The sequence below is a fragment of the Mirounga angustirostris genome, unplaced genomic scaffold, assembly GCF_029215605.1.
Source record: "Mirounga angustirostris isolate CCGP_5_RB_7025 unplaced genomic scaffold, mMirAng1.0.hap1 SCAF_4, whole genome shotgun sequence".
Classification (NCBI taxonomy): Eukaryota; Metazoa; Chordata; class Mammalia; order Carnivora; family Phocidae; genus Mirounga; species Mirounga angustirostris.
The window spans coordinates 156,629,845-156,646,934 of record NW_026991712.1 but is presented as its reverse complement, the minus strand read 5'-3'; the positions used below and the strand labels follow the sequence as shown (position 1 = coordinate 156,646,934).

The 17,090-nt window shown below is 47.8% G+C and overlaps 1 protein-coding gene across 1 annotated transcript in view; it reads left to right on the top strand.

Annotated features, from left to right (window-relative positions):
- The window catches only part of CFAP57 (cilia and flagella associated protein 57), a 65,915-nt gene that overhangs the window by 43,453 nt on the left and 5,372 nt on the right, over positions 1-17,090 (top strand). The window contains exons 18-21 of the mRNA XM_045895435.2: positions 3,256-3,372; positions 4,685-4,819; positions 4,903-5,046; positions 12,576-12,708. Coding sequence (XP_045751391.1) covers positions 3,256-3,372; positions 4,685-4,819; positions 4,903-5,046; positions 12,576-12,708 — 529 coding nt within the window. The remainder of the gene's footprint in view (positions 1-3,255; positions 3,373-4,684; positions 4,820-4,902; positions 5,047-12,575; positions 12,709-17,090) is intronic.

Below are 17,090 nucleotides of genomic sequence, written 5' to 3'. Positions count from 1 at the left end.
CCCAGTTGACCACAGAGCCACCTCATCTGGGCCTCCTGCCATTCTTGAGTGACATCAGGGTCCAGAAATGGCAGTCCAAAAAAGAGCGGAGGCCCCACTTGCCTGGAAAGTGAATGTACTGCAGCCCCCCAAAATCACTGTCCTGTTTCCTCTCCTCATTCGTCGGGGAGATTTACAGCCAGGTCAGTTACTTTCCACCCCAGTACACCTGAAGGATTATTCACTTTCCCATCAGGAACTGGGCCACCCGTTCTCAGCAGGGCCTGTCTCTGCACCCTGAGGGTGAGTCCAACAGGGCTCACCCTCCTACCCCAACCCCCTGGTGCCAGTGGCCACCAGGGCTGATATCTGGGCCCGATTCCTTCCCCAGGCACCTCTGACTTTGGGGCTTCCCTCTGCGGGTCAGAGACCCATTTGACCCACCCACTGCAGGTCTCCTGTGAAGTTCTTTTTCCTACAAGAAGGAAGCTGTAAGAAACTCTGGCTTGTTGCTGGAGCTGAGACCTCTGTGAATGAAAATCTAATACTTCCTTGATTTAGGTCCCTCCCTGAACATAGACTTTTCCAGAAGAGACAGGACCCCTTCCTAGGCAGAGAGTGTCCAGACCTTGTCGTTGTACTTCACACTCTTGTTTACTCATCTAGTGCAGGGTTCCTAAACCTCAGCAATTTCATGTTTTAGGGCGGATAATCCTTTGTTATGGGGAGTTGCCCCATGCATTGTAGGATATTTAGCAATATCCCTGGTGTCTACCCACTAGATGCCAGGGGCCACCCTCCTCTTCCCCCAGATGTGACAACCAAAAATGTCTCCAGACGTTGCCAGATGGCCCCTAGGGGGTGAAATGCCTCTTTCCTGCCTCCTCCCCCCATTGAGAGTCACTGAGTGTGAGGAGTAACACATGGAAAAGTAGATGGGATTTCCTCACCAGGAAAAGGATGCTTGTTCCCACATACTGGCTTGTATCCTAGCTGTCCAGCCAGTTATTCAAATTCAGCATATTTCACAATTTTTCTATGACATAGGTCATTTCTGTTCTCGGCATGCTTTCATGTTTTGCCTGTATTACTTCCTTTCTCACCTAATCGGTCGTTGCTGGCTTTAAGACTATAGAGGAAGACGCACAGCCAGCTGTAGGCACTCAGCCATGACCTTGGAGAAGCAAGCCCCTTGCTCTCTTCCAGCCACCGTTCCCTTGGTCTCGCACCCTCGTGTCGCCTCCGGTCTTGCTCCCTTCAGTAGGACCTCGGCATCAGGCCACCTGACCCAGCTCAGCCAACCTCTCCAGCCCCCATCCCCCTCCCTCCCTCACCTGCAGACCCCCCAGACCACCTGTAGCCTGCAGAGCTGCACCAGGCGGCCCACGCCTCTGGCGCTCTCTCTGCCTGGAGTTCTCTTTCTCCACTCTGACCTCCCATATACCTATTTGTCTCGCAAAACCTGGCTGAGCCTCCCTGTTCTGGGTGCCACCCCTAGCTTCCTCCGTGCATGCAGAGGGCACTTTCTCCCTGGACCTTCCCTCCTAGCCCTCTAGACCTGCGGCTCTTGAAGACAGAAACCCCCTCTTCATCAGTTCCGTTTCCGCAGGCCTGCGAGCCCTGGCCAGCCCTCCCCAGTGGACACGTTCTTTCTTTAGCGGCGCACGTCCCCACACCTGCTGTGTCCTCCACCCGGTGGACACTGTGCCTTTATCTTTTCACTCTTCTTCCAGAAGGCAGGTTGCTTCAAGCACCCCTCTCCTCCCTCACAGAGGCTCCCCTTTGCCTTGGACATTTGCCGTGCACGCACTCATTCAGACGAATAGCTACTGAGCTCTGTCTTCCCGCCAGGCGCCGGGTCAAAGGGCTCTTCTGTCTGTACCGAACGCTTCCAGTAATGATAACGTTCTACGAGCTGCCCCTTCATGTCCAGGACGTGGATGTGGCTCACTCAGCCTTCCTGGTACCCCAGAAGTCAGGAGCTTTGAAATCTGACCAAAGGACCTGGGATAGACTAGAGGAGCTACTCCAGCCAGCCATGAAAAAACCCAGTGAACTAGCCCATCTCCCCCAAATAGCGAACCTCTCTATTAACAGGAATACTAGTGTGCACCAGATCTGGTGCATCAATCAAACATCACCCCTTTGCCTTTGGCAGAAATTAGATCAACTGAGAGCTCACATACACCTGGTCTCATCCTAATCTGAAGCTCCAATTGTCATTCACATATCTCTGGTTAATACAAATGCAGTAATGAATAAAAAATCTTTCAGAAGCTCACTGGTGGTTTCTTCCTTTTCTTTTGAAGACGAGACATTCTCCTCAGTTGTACTTTTTTTTTTTTAAGATTTTATTTATTTATTTGACACAGAGAGAGAGGGAGGGAGAGAGCAAGCACAAGCAGGGGGCGCGACAGGCAGGGGAGAAGCAAGCTCCCCACTGAGCAAGGAGCCCGACATGGGGCTCTATCCCAGGACCCTGGGATCATGACCTGAGCCAAAGGCAGCTGTTTAACCAACTGAGCCACCCAGGTGCCCTTCAGTTGTACTTCTAAAGACCTTTTCAACAGAATGATTGAGGTGGAGGGTCCTTAGACTGGGGATGCCTACCTGCTGGTCCCTTACAACTTTCTGCTTAGGGTGGGATTGACTCTGATGGCTTGTGGCCCCAAAAAGTCAAGATCCTCTCACAGGATTTCACAAAATAGGGAAGGAAGGTGCTTCTCTGCAGAACCCTGTTTCAGGTTCCAGGTTCCAGTAATTGAGAGTCACCAAGTAACAAAGAATTCAAGAAAAGAAGGCAATCGGCATGGCTGAAGGAACAGGGAAACTAAGAAAAATTCAGAGCCTGGTTATAGAAACATGTGGTCTGGCTTAATATATCCACCAAGGGGTGGGGGCTTTGGGGATGGCAAGGAGTTAAGAAGAAAGAGTCGGGGTGTCCGACTCTTGATTTCAATTCAGGTCTTGATCTCAGGGTCTTGAGATCCAGCCCTGCGTCAGGCTCTGCACCGGGCGTGGGGCCTGCTTGAGATTCTCTCTCTCTCTCTCTCCCTCTGCCCCTTCCCGCCACTCTCCTGTGTGGGCCCGCTCTCTCTCTCTCAATCTCAAAAAAAAGGAAGAAGAAAGGTTTCATTGCAGAGGACATAGGTGGGAGCTAGAAAAGAAATGCCCTGGTAGCCGGGGAAACATCCCCACTGAAAGGCTGCAGTTCCCAAATATAATTTTATTCCCTTACTTTCTTATTCTTGACTTTTCCCCCCGTGTTCTCTATAGATGGAAGCAGAACTGGAGCGTTTCCATAAGCAGAACATGCAGCTGGAGCTGAACATCACGGAACTGTGGCAGAAACTACGAGCCACTGATCAAGAGATGCAGAGAGAGAGACAGAAGGTGTGAGGATTTCAGAGTCTGGCAGATCTTGGATTCAGGATCCGGCACCTGTCGGCCGCGGGTAGCTGGCTTCCAAGAGACAGCGCCAGCACATTGCTAAGATACATTCCCATTTTAACTCACTCTCCACTTGCTCACAGCCCTGCCTGGTTTCATGCCCATGCAAATGTACGTGACTGCCTCCATCTGAGACTGAGGACTTTGGATAAAGTGCTCTAGGGGATGGGAGGCCAGTTTCATAAGAATGCTTGCAGCATTGGCTTGTTTGGCCTGGGAAGGAATATGCTCAGAGAGGTCATTTATAGGCAGTGGCAAAAGGTTTTGACTATCAGAAACAAAGCAAAAACATACTGAAGCAAAGAGAGCCTTCAAAATTGTTTATTCCAGTCTCTGTAGGTAATTAAGTAAGGCCAGAGACATTAGAAGGTTAAGGCACCCAGAGCCAAGTAGCATACTCAGAACCAGCACTGGGAACTAGGTCTTCTGGTCCCAGGCCAGGACTTGGTTACACCCCCACCCCCTAGCACAGGGCCCCCCATGTTTGGTGAATCGGATTGATTTTTTCCATCCCCCACATTAAGCGTTGACTCCGCACTAGGTCAGAACAGAAGCTGCAGAGCCACCAATGTGAACTGACGCAGATCCTGCCCTTCACAGATGGAATGGGTGGCTAGGTGATTTGTGGTGCATGCACAGCAATCCTAAAGCAAGACAAAAGGTTATGATAGATGAACAAAGGGCTACGGGAGCAAAGAGAAAGGAGAGACCCTCCAGGTCTGGGGTACGGGAGGATGGGCATCAGAGAAAGCAGGATGGAAGAGTGAGCCTCTGGCCCAAGTGTGCGGATGAAACCAATCTGCCCAATTTGGCCATGTTTTCACTACCCACTCACAGCAGCCCTCCTGTCAGGAAGGATAAACCCTGGGTGAGCTCAGAGAGGGGACAGGGAAATGCTGGCCCAGGGACCTGCAAGAGAGAAGCGATACTATCCATCTTGGCTCAGAAAGGAACAGGGGGACCACTCGTGCTTCCTCTCATCTTTTAAGGCCTGTGGTCCTGAAAGGAATCCAGAGCCAATGGAGGAATCTTCTGGGTGGCCTTTTAAAGATGAAGCTATTTGGGCAGAAGCACATGGGTGTTAGTACCTCTCTCTGCCTCTTGGCTGTGTGCCCAGCTAGGTCTCTCTGTCCACCATGGGCCCCAGCAGCCAACCATGAGCCCCAGAGGAAATGTCTCTCATCCTCCTGCTGCCATCTGCTTTCCCCCCCCGGAGAACCCCTGGGGTGCCAGAACTATATGCCTGTGGTTGCAGGAGCGGGACTTGGAGGCGTTGGTCAAACGGTTTAAGACAGACCTTCACAACTGTGTGGCGTACATTCAGGAACCCCGACTCCTGAAGGAGAAGGTCCGAGCTCTCTTTGAGAAGTACGTGCAGCGGGCAGACATGGTGAGCCCTGCTCCCCTTTCCCCGCACTCACCTGCTCTCCCAGGTCCCCCTCCCTCCCTGAGAAGCCCTTTCTGCCCCATCAGGTGGAGATCGCAGGGCTGAACACGGACCTGCAGCAGGAGTATGCCCGTCAGCGGGAGCACCTGGAGAGAAACCTGGCCACTCTCAAGAAGAAGGTGGTCAAGGACAGTGAGCTGCACCGCACTGATTATGTCCGCATCATGCAGGTACCTGCACACTCCTCAAATGTCTGGGAGGCCACTAGCTTTCTCTACAGCTTTCTCTTTGACTCCTCTCCTCTGCCTTCCCCGAGCTTGACCCGTGGCCCAGAGCCCCTCCAAGTTTTTCTAGGTGTGCCCTTGCCCACCCCTGCCCCGCCAGTGCCCATTCGTTTCTACCCCCATCCCTACTCCACAGGCACCCTTTCTTTTTTTCCTCTGGCCCTCCATCCACGTGATTCTAGCTCTCCTGAGTCACTCTCTCCTCTTTTCTGCGGTTTCCCACTCTTATTTCACCTGACTTTGTTTTGCTGCTTTTCAGTCTGCTACTTGAATCATGGGATCCCTGGTATCCAGTTCCCTCTGAACACACCCGTCTCCACCCGCCTCATCTGCCTTTTCTGGTGCCTCAGGTCCCTTCCCTTATCTCTCGGGTCCAGAGCCAACCACACCCACAATAGTGGTGGCCTTTCTCTGATTTAATGAGCTGTCCACATCCACCTCCTAGGATCCTTCATCGGGCTGTGCGGAAAGCGCTGACCCCATTATATAAGGCCGCCCCCACTTGCGCACATTATCAGGACTGCCAGTCAGGATTCTACTGCCAGATTTCTGTTTGAGTATCAGTATCGTCTGAGGCAATTAATGTGATTTAATATCAAAAGAAAACATCGGAATCACATTCATAAGGCACATACCTTTTTGTGTTTATATTTCTTTAATGCCATAATTAAAATACTGGAATGAGGATGGGCTGCAGTTGGATTGAAACAAACCAGTTCCCGACTCAGCCAGTACCTACCTGGGCGAGCAGAGTGCACCGCGATTCAGGCCAGACCCAGGCAGGGCGGGTCTCGTGCCATCCTACAGCCAGCCCCTGCCTCAAACCACTGCCCTTCTCCTGGGCCACAAAAGCAGTCAGAAGCCCAGAGAGAGGCGTGCCTTCCATTGGTGGGACCCTTTAGGCACCAGCAGTGGGGACACAGAGCCACAGCTAAGGGTCTCAGGACGCCCAGGCACAGAGAGCCCACCGGGCTTCTGGAATGCAGTGTGCTGGGCAGGGGGACCAGGACGACTATGGAAGCAGTTGGCAGCTGGTGACGTTGCTGAGCCTTCATCTGAGCCCTGCCACCAGAGCACAGGTTTGAAGTGTCCTCCAGGGGCGGGGTCCCTCTCTCCATGCCCAGCAGATTTGGGTAAAGCAATTGTCAGTCCTCGGAGAAGAAGGAAAAGGAAAGGAAAGCCCACAGGCTAGTCCGCCGGTACATCCGCATGAGGCCCCTCAGGGCAGGCGTAGGTCTTCTTTTACTCTCAGGGACCCCAGAGGGCACATGCCCACTTCTGCTGGGCAGGGTGAGAGGGTGGAGGGAGCAAGGAGACACAAGCAGGGCTCCTGCCAAGCCCTGCCCCTCCCTGATGGCTGGCAGAGGGAGCCGTCAACCAGGGGGAGCCCCGGAAAGTGCCTTCTTGAGCAGCTTTTCTTGAGCAGCAAACCTGTGTGCTGTGGAACCCTGCGGATCCATAGGTGTTACCCCAGACAACCGCAAGGAGCCAGAGGGGGGCCGGGAGGCAGGGTTCTGGGGTCCTACCCTTTACCCAGGGAGACTCCTTGCTTATAGTAGCAGGCTCGGTGTCAGACTTTGTTTGGAAGAAAGGAAAGGAGGGAGGGAGAGGGAACGAAAAGAAAGGAAGCAAGAGAAAAAGGAAGAAAGAAAGAAAAACTTCCAAAGCCACTGTTCTCAATTATAAAAATGGTTTCCTTCTTTGATCTTCAGCTGAAGGAGAAGGGCCAGGCCAGGTGTCAGAGCAGCAGAAACGAGAGTAGGCACAGTCTGTCTAAACCCGGGTTATGCTGCCCCAGCCACTCTCACTGGGAGACCTGGGGGAACCTCCTTCGTTTCTCCAAGGGCCTCCTTTCCTATCCGTAAGATGGGGAAGAAAGTACCCACTTCAGCGAGTTACCACGGAGATTGAATGAAATGAGTAACACGAAGCACGAGGCACTGGCTGGGACGGAGCAGGTGCTCCCAAATGCCCTCTCCCTTCCGGTCCTCCCACCGAAAGACCTACTTGAGAACCAAGGCGGAAGTCAGTGGGAGAACCTGGAAGGCCATCCCAGCAAGGACCAGGGCTGCCTGTGGACTGGGGACGTGGGAGCGGGGATGGCCCAAAGGCTCCCAGACTTCCCAGTGGGTGGCCAGCCCTCCCCCAACCCCCCTCACCCCGCCCCGCTTTGCTCTGCGTAGTTAAGAAGCTGCTTCTGCCGGCACCAAGGCCCTGGCACTTCAGTCCAAAAAGGCAAGGAAGGCCAGGGCAGAACCCCAGAAAATGAGGTCACTGTCTCATTTATATGTTCAGACAGGAGCACAGGGCCTCTGCACTCGCTCTCCAGCATGCCTGCAGATAGGAAGGTCAGAATCGCTTTGCATACAATGAGGACACACGTTTTATTCAGGACACAATTTGGAGGGCTTCTGACAAGCCAAGCTCCATGCCAGGCCATGGAAGATTCCGAGATGAATGTGATAGTACACCTACCCTCAACAGTTCCTGGTAGGAAACTTAAACCAGATACAGACCACCCCTGCTCAGTACAGTCTATCCAGGGCCATGGGCCCGTGGGAGAGGCAGGGAAGAGACACTCGAGCTGGGCCTTGAAGGGGAGTAGAGGCGGTCAGGGAGCAAGTAGAGGAAGAGACTTCCGGGCAGAGAGAACACCTGAGAACGGGCAGGCAGGGAAGAGTGAGGCGTCTGGGGTGTTTGGGGATCCCGGAGTCCACAGACTTCCTTTATCGCAGAATTCCAGGGGCAAGGAGGACAAAGCCGGCTGGAAAGTAAGCAGCTTAGAGTCACTTGCCAGAGCTTTCCTGGCCACACCAAGAAACATAACGTTTCTCTTAGAAGCAGGTGCCACCCAAGGTTGAAGCAGGTAGGGGTGTTCTCTGTTTTGAAACGATCTTCTCTGTTGGCAGGGTGGGAAGGCAGGTGGTGGGAAACCCCATGAAAAGACGGCTGCCCCTTGAGGGGAGACGAGAAGGCCTTGGAAGGGGCTAGGTTGTGGCATCAAAGGACAATTCAGAGTAGAAATGAGGAAACGTCAGGTCAGATGTGAGAGGCAGGTTGAAAGAGGACCAGAGAGATGCCTCTTCTGTGCAGTTAGGCAGGTGATGATCCCACCAACGGTGGGTTCCAGAAAGACGCCACCGATGCAGCCTTCCAAGTTCACGGAATAAACATGCTGCCTGCATTTTCCACGCTGCCAGGCACCGCAGTATTCTTAAAGGTGTCAACATAGGGAAGGCCAGTAGGGGGTGCTATAGGCATTCCCTTCCTTCTCCCTTCTGGGCTGAAGGCTCTGTCAGGGTCGGTTCCCGCGTCTCCACCCAAGGCAGTCCTGGACAGCTCAGTGTAGCCCCTTTGTTTAGAAGGTTTTCTATAGAAATGGACTTTAGCGTTCCCCCAGCCGGTCATACATATCTCAGGACCTGACACTTGATGGACCCCAGGTCACATTCTTCCTGCCGCAGAGGAGCTGCTGGAGGACTGGGAGGGGGGGGCTTTTGTAGGTGGTGCCGACCGAGGAGGGACCAGGAACAAAAGACTCAGCAAACCTGTCGCATCCACATTGTAAGCTCACACAGCTACCCAAAAGCATATACAGTTGACCTCAGTGTGACCTCTGGACTCCTCAGAACACAGACCATGCCAGAAAGCACTGTTTAAGGAGCCAAACTTGTACTTTTGGGGGGATTCCATGGCCGTCCACATACTATGTGAGGTGTTGGAATGGAGTGACATCAATGAGAGGCGGAAAGTAGAGTCTGGGAGGCAACAGTCCTAGAGGCAGACACAACTAGATTCAAGTCCCAGCTCTGCCACGATGCGCTGCCTTGGCCTCAGTGTGCTCGTATGGAAATGAGTCTAATAATACCTTCTTATGTCATCAGGTTGTCGTGGGGATTAAATGAGTTATTGTACGCAAAATGTTTGATGGGATGCAGGGATCCAATCAGTGCTTGAAATTATGATTACTCTTGTTGTCGTCATCATCATCAAGCATTTAGTGCCTCAAATCCTGTTTGCTCCCCCTTAGTTCCAGGCCTGAAACACTCTTCCCTGCCCCCCACCTCCCCAGGGAGCCTTTCTCACACTGGGTGAGCATGCCTCTTCAGACTCTCATGGCATCTCTAAGCACTGGATCCAAGCTGGGCCTCCCGTGTCCACCACAAAGACCAGTGCACAGTAGGCTTTCAGGAACAGGTTCTTAGGTGATTTTTATGCATGAGTGAGTGAATGAATGAATGAATGAACGAATGAATGAACAGAACCAAGAACCGGGCCGCATTAAGTCATGGGTCTCCATCACACTCTAATAGGGACTGAGTCACGTCCTGGAGGCCCATTTAGGTGGCAGTCATCATGGAGGTGTCTGAAGCAGGCAGTGGGGTTAGAAACAAGCATTCACACCAAAAAGTACCAGGAGCCAGAAGCCCCAGTCATGGTAGCAGAGTTGTCGAGGATGGAGGGCTGGGGAAACACTAGGGCAAGGGCTCTACTTGGGGCCATTACGGTAGTAGAGGGGAGAGATGATAAGAGCTGGCTACGACACTGACTTGAGGGGCGCCTGGGTGGCTCAGTCATTAAGCGTCTGCCTTCGGCTCAGGTCATGATCCCAGGGTCCTGGGATCGAGCCCCGCATTGGGCTCCCTGCTCAGTGGGAAGCCTGCTTCTCCCTCTCCCACTCCCCCTGCTTGTGTTCCCTCTCTCGCTGTGTCTCTCTCTGTCAAATAAATAAATAAAATCTTTTTAAAAAAATAAAAAAAATAAGAGCTGGCTACGAATCACAGCAGGAAGGGTGAACACAAGATCTGGTGAAGGCACAAAATTGATAGGACTTAGTGACAGAATGGCTGGAGATGACCAAGCTGTACTTCAAGATATAGCTGGAGAGGACTGGTCAAATGGTACCTTCAGCCGTCTCTAATCTTCATTCTGATTATTGTTACTTTACTGAACAAGGCAAGCAAAGGGAAGCTAAGTGATGCCCATGAAGAGGGGGAGTGGAGAGAGCCCCTGAGGTGGAGCAGGTTTGCCTGAGTTCCCTGCGGCCCTCCTAAATCTCCCTGCTGTCTGGTCTCCCCTGCCCGACCTTTACGCTCTGGTTTGTAATTTTCTTGTTAGTAAGAATCTCTTCTTCAGCTTGATATCTGCTGCATTAGTTATTCATTTGTTATCCACTCCATAAGTATTTATTGGGCGCCTCTTACATGCAAGGCAGAGTCCAAGGTCTTAGAACCAAATACAAACATACTTAATTGAGTACGTCATGTTAGAAAGTCAGCGTGGAGAGGTTCCAGGGGAGGAAACTGGCAGCGAGTTTTGCTGGAGAGCATCTGGAAAGGAAATGTGGGCGTTTCATCACTAAGGCCTGGGTTACTTAAAGAGTAAAAGATCAGATGGAGAAATCTGCTGACTTTATAGGAAAAAAAAAAGCAGAAAGCCCAGCCTGAAACAAGGGATCAGCAATAATTGGGCATTTCATCCAAGAGAATTTTTTTTTAATGAGGAATACTGAAATTAAGTGGTATACTGAAAATCTGAAGGTACATACATCTGATATGCTCAGATAAAGAGGCTCCAGAGGGAAAGAATATGTCAGGGTGTCTCCAGTTTGGGCACTGCTCCCATGTGGGCTCTGCAGGCATATCCCCCTAGCAGAGAAGCGGTTGTCATGGCTCATGGACAATAGTGCTTGGGATCACCCTGTTCTCTGGGCTGACTCCATGCTTCCCACTATGGAGAGTGTCCCAAGTGGTGGTAGTCCCTGGTCTGTTTTATGTAGATTTGGCCTGCATTTGCCTTTTTTGGCACCCCGACCCTCAAGGGCTTTGCTACCCACCAATGGTCTGGCCCTCAGGCTTGTGGCAGCATCTCTTAGGAGCTAGTTCAAAATGTAGAATCTCAGGACCAGCCCCAGGCCGACTGAGTCAGAAGCCACATTTAACAGGATCCTTTGTGCTGTCACATGAGAAGCAGTGCTGTGGACAAGCCAAGTACGGAATAGCCAGTCCTTTTCTGGACCCATGGGAATGGGGACACCTCCGTGGAGCCACCCTCAGTGCCCTCAGGCTGAGTGTGAAAAGGAAAGCAGAGATTTGAGGTGTGGGAAGGGAAGAGAGAAGCAACTGCTTGGTTCCAGGTGCAGAACCCCCACCACGGGACCCCCAGCAGGCTCCTCATCCTCGCTCCTCTGTGTCTGCCTCTTACTTTGTGTCTGGGGATATAGAACAGCTGCATGTCCCCCACACACCAGCCATGTCCTATTTCTGTGTCTTTCACTTGCTGTTCCAGTTGTGTGTGACCCCCTTTACCCTCTCCTTGGTAACTCCTTGCGGCCTCAGCCCAGGGAGCAGTTCCTAGGAATCCACCCTGGTCATTCAGGCAGGGCTAAGTACTTTTCCTCTGTGCCCCACCCCTCCATTGTTCCCTTGATCCCAGTGCTCATCCCCCTTGGCCACTGGTGACATTACCTGTCTCTGCAACATCCTGTGGTCGGAGTTTCTTGGTCAGTTTCAGAGCTGCTTCAAGGTCATAGACTTGGGAGCGGGTGAACTTCAGCTCCCTGCTGAGCTCATTTATCTCCTTGATCAGGGAGACATTTTCCTGTAGAGGAGAGGTGGCAAGGTGGCCACCACGCTTGGCTATACCCAGATCCCCCACTAAACCCAAACTCTTCAAGATCAGAGGCCAGGTCTTACTTTCTATATACCCCCAGGATCAGCACAGTGCCTGGTCCATAGTAAGTACTCAAGTAAATATTGGAATGGGTGGATGGGTGGATGGATGGATGGATGGATATTTGTCAAACACAAAAAGAGAAGTGAACTGTCAATGGATAGAGCAAATGTTCATTATTCATTTATTTTCTATGCTCCTCACTAAACAGTATGCTGCTGAGGGCAGAAACCATTTCTTATTTCTGTCTGTATCCCAGGGACATAGCAGATACCACATAAATGTAGATTCAACAAATGAATGGGGAAAAATGAATAAAGTATAGCATAGTACTTAAGAGCTCAGAACTCTGGAGCCAGACTGTCAGAGTTAGAATCCTGACTTTGCCGATTCCTATCCATGTAATTTGGGCAAGTTACATAACCTCTCTATGCCTCAGTTTCCTCTTCTATAAAATTTTGATTATAATAGAATTTCCTCATAGGGTTATTATGATACTTCAATGCATTCAATTCATATAAAGTGCTTAGAAAAGCATTGTTGTTGATGCTGGAAAGGGTCTGGATGCTTGGGAATGGTATACTCTATCTGTATCTTATGTTGCCAGAGTCCACCTGAAGGTAAGTCAGCTGGTACCTCAAGAGGTTTATCCATGGGCTAGGATAAGGACTTGTACCCAGTAGAGGAATCTGGGTCCAGGCCCAATCCTGTCTGTTCCACACACCCTCAGCCCCAGGCCAGGACAGGCCCTGTGCCCACTGATCACTCATCCATCCATATTCATTCTCTCTTCTCCTCTACAGGAAAATGTCTCCCTGATCAAGGAGATTAACGAGCTCCGCAGGGAGCTGAAGTTCACCCGCTCCCAAGTCTATGACCTTGAAGCAGCTCTGAAACTGATGAAGAAACTCCGACCACAAGATGTTGCAGAGACAGGTAATGTCACCAGTGGCCAAGGGGGATGAGCATTGGGATCAAGGGACCAATGGCAGCCACAAGGAGGTCTCCCTTTGGCTTCCAAGGCTGCCTTTCCCCAGAGTCAGACCACATCTACCCCATGGCCTTCCGGGAACCTCTCCTGCTGTACACCTGCTATCCAAAGGATCTGTGAGGCACTTGCCACATTCAAACATGTGTGGGACCAAAATCCTTGGGGTTAGCTATAGTTTTAGAATTCAGAATCTTTCCGATTTTAGAAAGAGCGTACTATATACTGCATATTACATAACATCCCTAGGGGAGTCTGAGGCAGGGCCCTGAAATCAAACACATTCGTATTTCTTTAGTGAAACATGAATATTCACACTGAACTTCATAAATTTTAAAATGCTTTACATTTTTAGAGCTCTTGGCACTTTAGGATTGAGGATAAGGGATTGTGGGCCTGTGCAATTAAAATAAAGACAAAAAGAAAGATTAGAAATATTCAAATGGAAAGGAGGAAAGAATGACATTAGAAATATTAAATTATATCCTAAAGTCCCTCTGAATTTCTGACAGCCAAGGCAAAAAGAGAAACAGAGAAATATGATAGTTTAAATAGTCTTCATTTATGGCAAAAGGAAGGTTTAGAGTTTTTTTTCCTGGGGAAACAAACCTTTCCTTGGCACTAAATTTCGTAAGAAACTTAACACACAGATCCTTATGAAAGGGATGTTGAATAACACAGTAGACAGCCTTTAACTGTATGTCTTCAGACAATTAAAAAACATGCATCAGGTATCCATTTCTTATCTGGACAGTCAATAAAGACAGAGAGTATAAGGCATTTCCATGGAAAATTAAGTCAGTGTGATTCAAGTATATTGTTTTCTGGTGGTTTATGCCCAGGAATAGAGCTTAGAAGCCTCGATGAATGGGAACCTGCCATGGCCATAGATTGAGGCTTTCCAATATCAGTCATCTCATGTACTATGGTCACGTGAGAGGTTATCATTGGGAGAAGGTGACTGAAGTATACACAGGAACTCTCTACTATTTTCGTAATTTCTTGGGACTCTTAACCTATTACAAAATTATATGTATAATTGTGTTGTCTTATCTGCCCTTTTTATTAGCGTCGAGGAGAAGTTGAGACAAGAGTAGAGTCTCTGAGTAGTACCTGAAGTGACAATATTAGGTCTAAAGAACTGACACAAGAGCACAGTATGTGTTACGAAGATTGAGATGCTTGACCTCTTTGAGATGAGGTGGAAGCATAGATGTGCCTGCGAACAATTGCAAAGCCTCTCTTTAAAAAATATTTCAAATATGCCCAAATGTCCTAGCAAATAATCAACTGAGACCTCCTCAGGATACTGTCTGATATAGCCAATTTCTTCTTATTACTATTGTTGAAATTTTCAGACATATACAAAAAATGAGAGAAAAGCCTAAGGAATTCCCATGAATCCATTCCCCGACTTCAGCAAGTATCGGTTCCTGTCACTCTTGCTTCATTGGTATCCACAGTCCCCAGTTATTTTTCTCTCATCACAGTGGATTATTTTGAAACAAACCCAACATCGGATCATTTGTGTGCTATAGTTTTACTCAAGGAAGATTTCATTTGTAACAGTTGAAGACAGGGATTACCAACTGTCTGCTTTGATCATGAAGAACCTAAGTCTGACTTCTAATTTTGAACATGGGGCCACCAAGACAAGTTAGCTCAAAATATATAACCTCAAGTTTTGTAAGATTGACCAATTCAGTTGGTTTTTATCTGGGGGCCTGCCTGGGTGGTTCAGTCAGTTAAGTGTCCAACTCTTGATTTCAGCTCAGGTCTTGATCTCAGAGTCATGAGATAGAGCCCTGTGTTGGGCTCCATGCTCAGCAGGGAGTCTGCTTGAGATTCTTTTCCCTCTGCCCCCCAACCGCGCTGTAAAATAAATAAATAAATAAATAAATAAATAAATACATACATACATACATACATACATACATACATACTTTTTTTTTTTAAAGAATTCTTTATCCAAACAGGACAGGTTGCCATCCCCAAACCACCATTTTAGTTTTAGCAGCATTTGTGTTAAGTTTTCATTCACAAAACAATTAACTACCAGGTCTAATAGACACCTGCATGTTTTTCAATTATTAAAACCATATAATTAGACTTCTAAATAAAGATGGCTAATTAGAAACCTACTAAAATGGCATAAATAAACCATATGATCAAAGGAAACACAAAAGGAAAGAGATACAAAATTTTGAAAGCTGGAAAATGGTTAGATGAGTGGTAAATGACTTCATAGACTCCTAAGCCAGAAGTAGGAACCTAGAAGAAACTTAATGTACATCACAAAACCTCCCCAAGGCTCAGGAATTAGCAGAAGCAGATATCTCAGGAAGTAGGGATGAAGGTGGGGCTGAAAACAAGGAAAAGTCTTTAAGAAGCTGTTAGATCTACCTAGTATCCAATACAATGGCTAAAAATAGATGGATCAGGTCCATCATCATGAAATTCCTAAAGACCAGAAAACAAAGGAAAAATCCTTCAAATTTCTATAGAGGATAGGGGGAGGCTTCATGCAAAAGATCAGAAATCCCAATTGCAGGATACAAAATCAACAGACAAAAATTAGTTGCATTTTTATACACTAACAATGAACAATCCAAAAATGAAATTAAGAAAACAATTGCATTTATAAAAACATCAAAAACAACAAATGCTCAGGAATAAACTTAACCAAGCTGGCAAAAGACTTGTACATTAAAAACTACAAAACATTGCTGAAAAAAAAATTAAGACACCAATAAATAGAAAAATATCTTATGTTTGGAAGACTTAATACTGTTAAGATGTCAATACTACCCAAAGCAATCTACTAATAGTACAATCCCTGTCAAAATCTCAATGATTTCTTTTGTAGAAATAGAAAATCCATTCCAAAATTCATATGGAATCTCAAGGTATCTCAAACAGCCAAAACAATCTTGGAAAAGAAGAACAAAATTGGGGGTCTCACACTTCCTGATTTCAAAACTTACTGCAAAGCTATAGTAATCAAAACAGTGTGGTACTGGCATAAAGACAGACATACAGACCAATGGAATAGAGTAAAGAGCCCAGAAATAAACCTTCACATATATGGTCAAATGATTTTCAACATGGGTGCCAAGACCACTCAATGGGGAAAGGACAATCTTTTCAGCAAATGGTGCTGGGAAAACAGGATACCCACATGCAAAAGAATGAAGTTGGACCCTTAACCTTACATCATATACAAAAATTAACTCAAAATGGACCAAGGACCTAAAATTTCAGAACTAAAACTATAAAACGCAAAGAAGAAATATAGGAGAAAAGCTTTATGACATTGGATATGGCAATGATTTCCTAGATATAACATCAAAAGCACAGGCAACAAAAGGAAAAATAAATAAACTGGACTACATCAAAATTTAAAACTTTCATGCATCAAAGAACACTTTCAGCAAGAGTGAAAAAACAATCCATACAATAGGAGAAAAATATTTGCAAGTCATATATCTGATAAAGACTGAGACCCAGAATAAATAAAAAACTCCTACAACTCAACAACAACCAAAAAAAAATTTTGATGAGCAAAAGACTTGCACAGACATTTATCCAAAGAAATTACAAAAATGTCTAATAAGCATATGAAAAGATGCTCAACAGAAATCATTAAAAATATGCAATTTTTGTTTGTTTTGAGAGAGAGAGAATGCACATGCAGGTGCACACATGTGTACAAGCGGAGGGGGAGGAGCAGAGGGAAAAGGGAGAGAATCTTAAGTAGGCTCCATGCCCAGCACAGAGTCCAGCACAGGGCTTGATCTCATGATCCTGAGATCATGACCTGGAGCTGAAATCAAGTCAGATGCTTAACTGACTGCCAGATGCCCCAGAAATATGCAAATTGAAACCACAGTGAGATACTACTTCATGTCCATTATGATCACTATTATCAAACAACAAAACAAACAAACAAACAAAAACCCTGCAAGTGTTGGTAAGGATGTAGACAGGGAGGGAAGGAAGGAAGAAGGAAGAAATGGTGTTAGATCAATATAGAATGAATTGGGAAACTATAAGCTAACTAGAGAGGGAAACTTACCTTACAGAGGGAGATAGGTGAGATAAGTATCTGTTAGTCTTGGCTCTGGATGAAGGAAAGAAAAAACAAGAGAAAAGATCTCTCCCTGAGAACTCCTAACCAAACGTCCAACTCAGGCAGGTTTAAGTCCAGAATTTACACTTAATTTGTGGCTCAAAGCAACGTTGGCTGAAGATTTAGTTTAACTGGTAGTGTCTCCAGGTCCCAAGCAGAACCAGATACAAATTTTCTATGGAAGAATACATTTTAAAACCA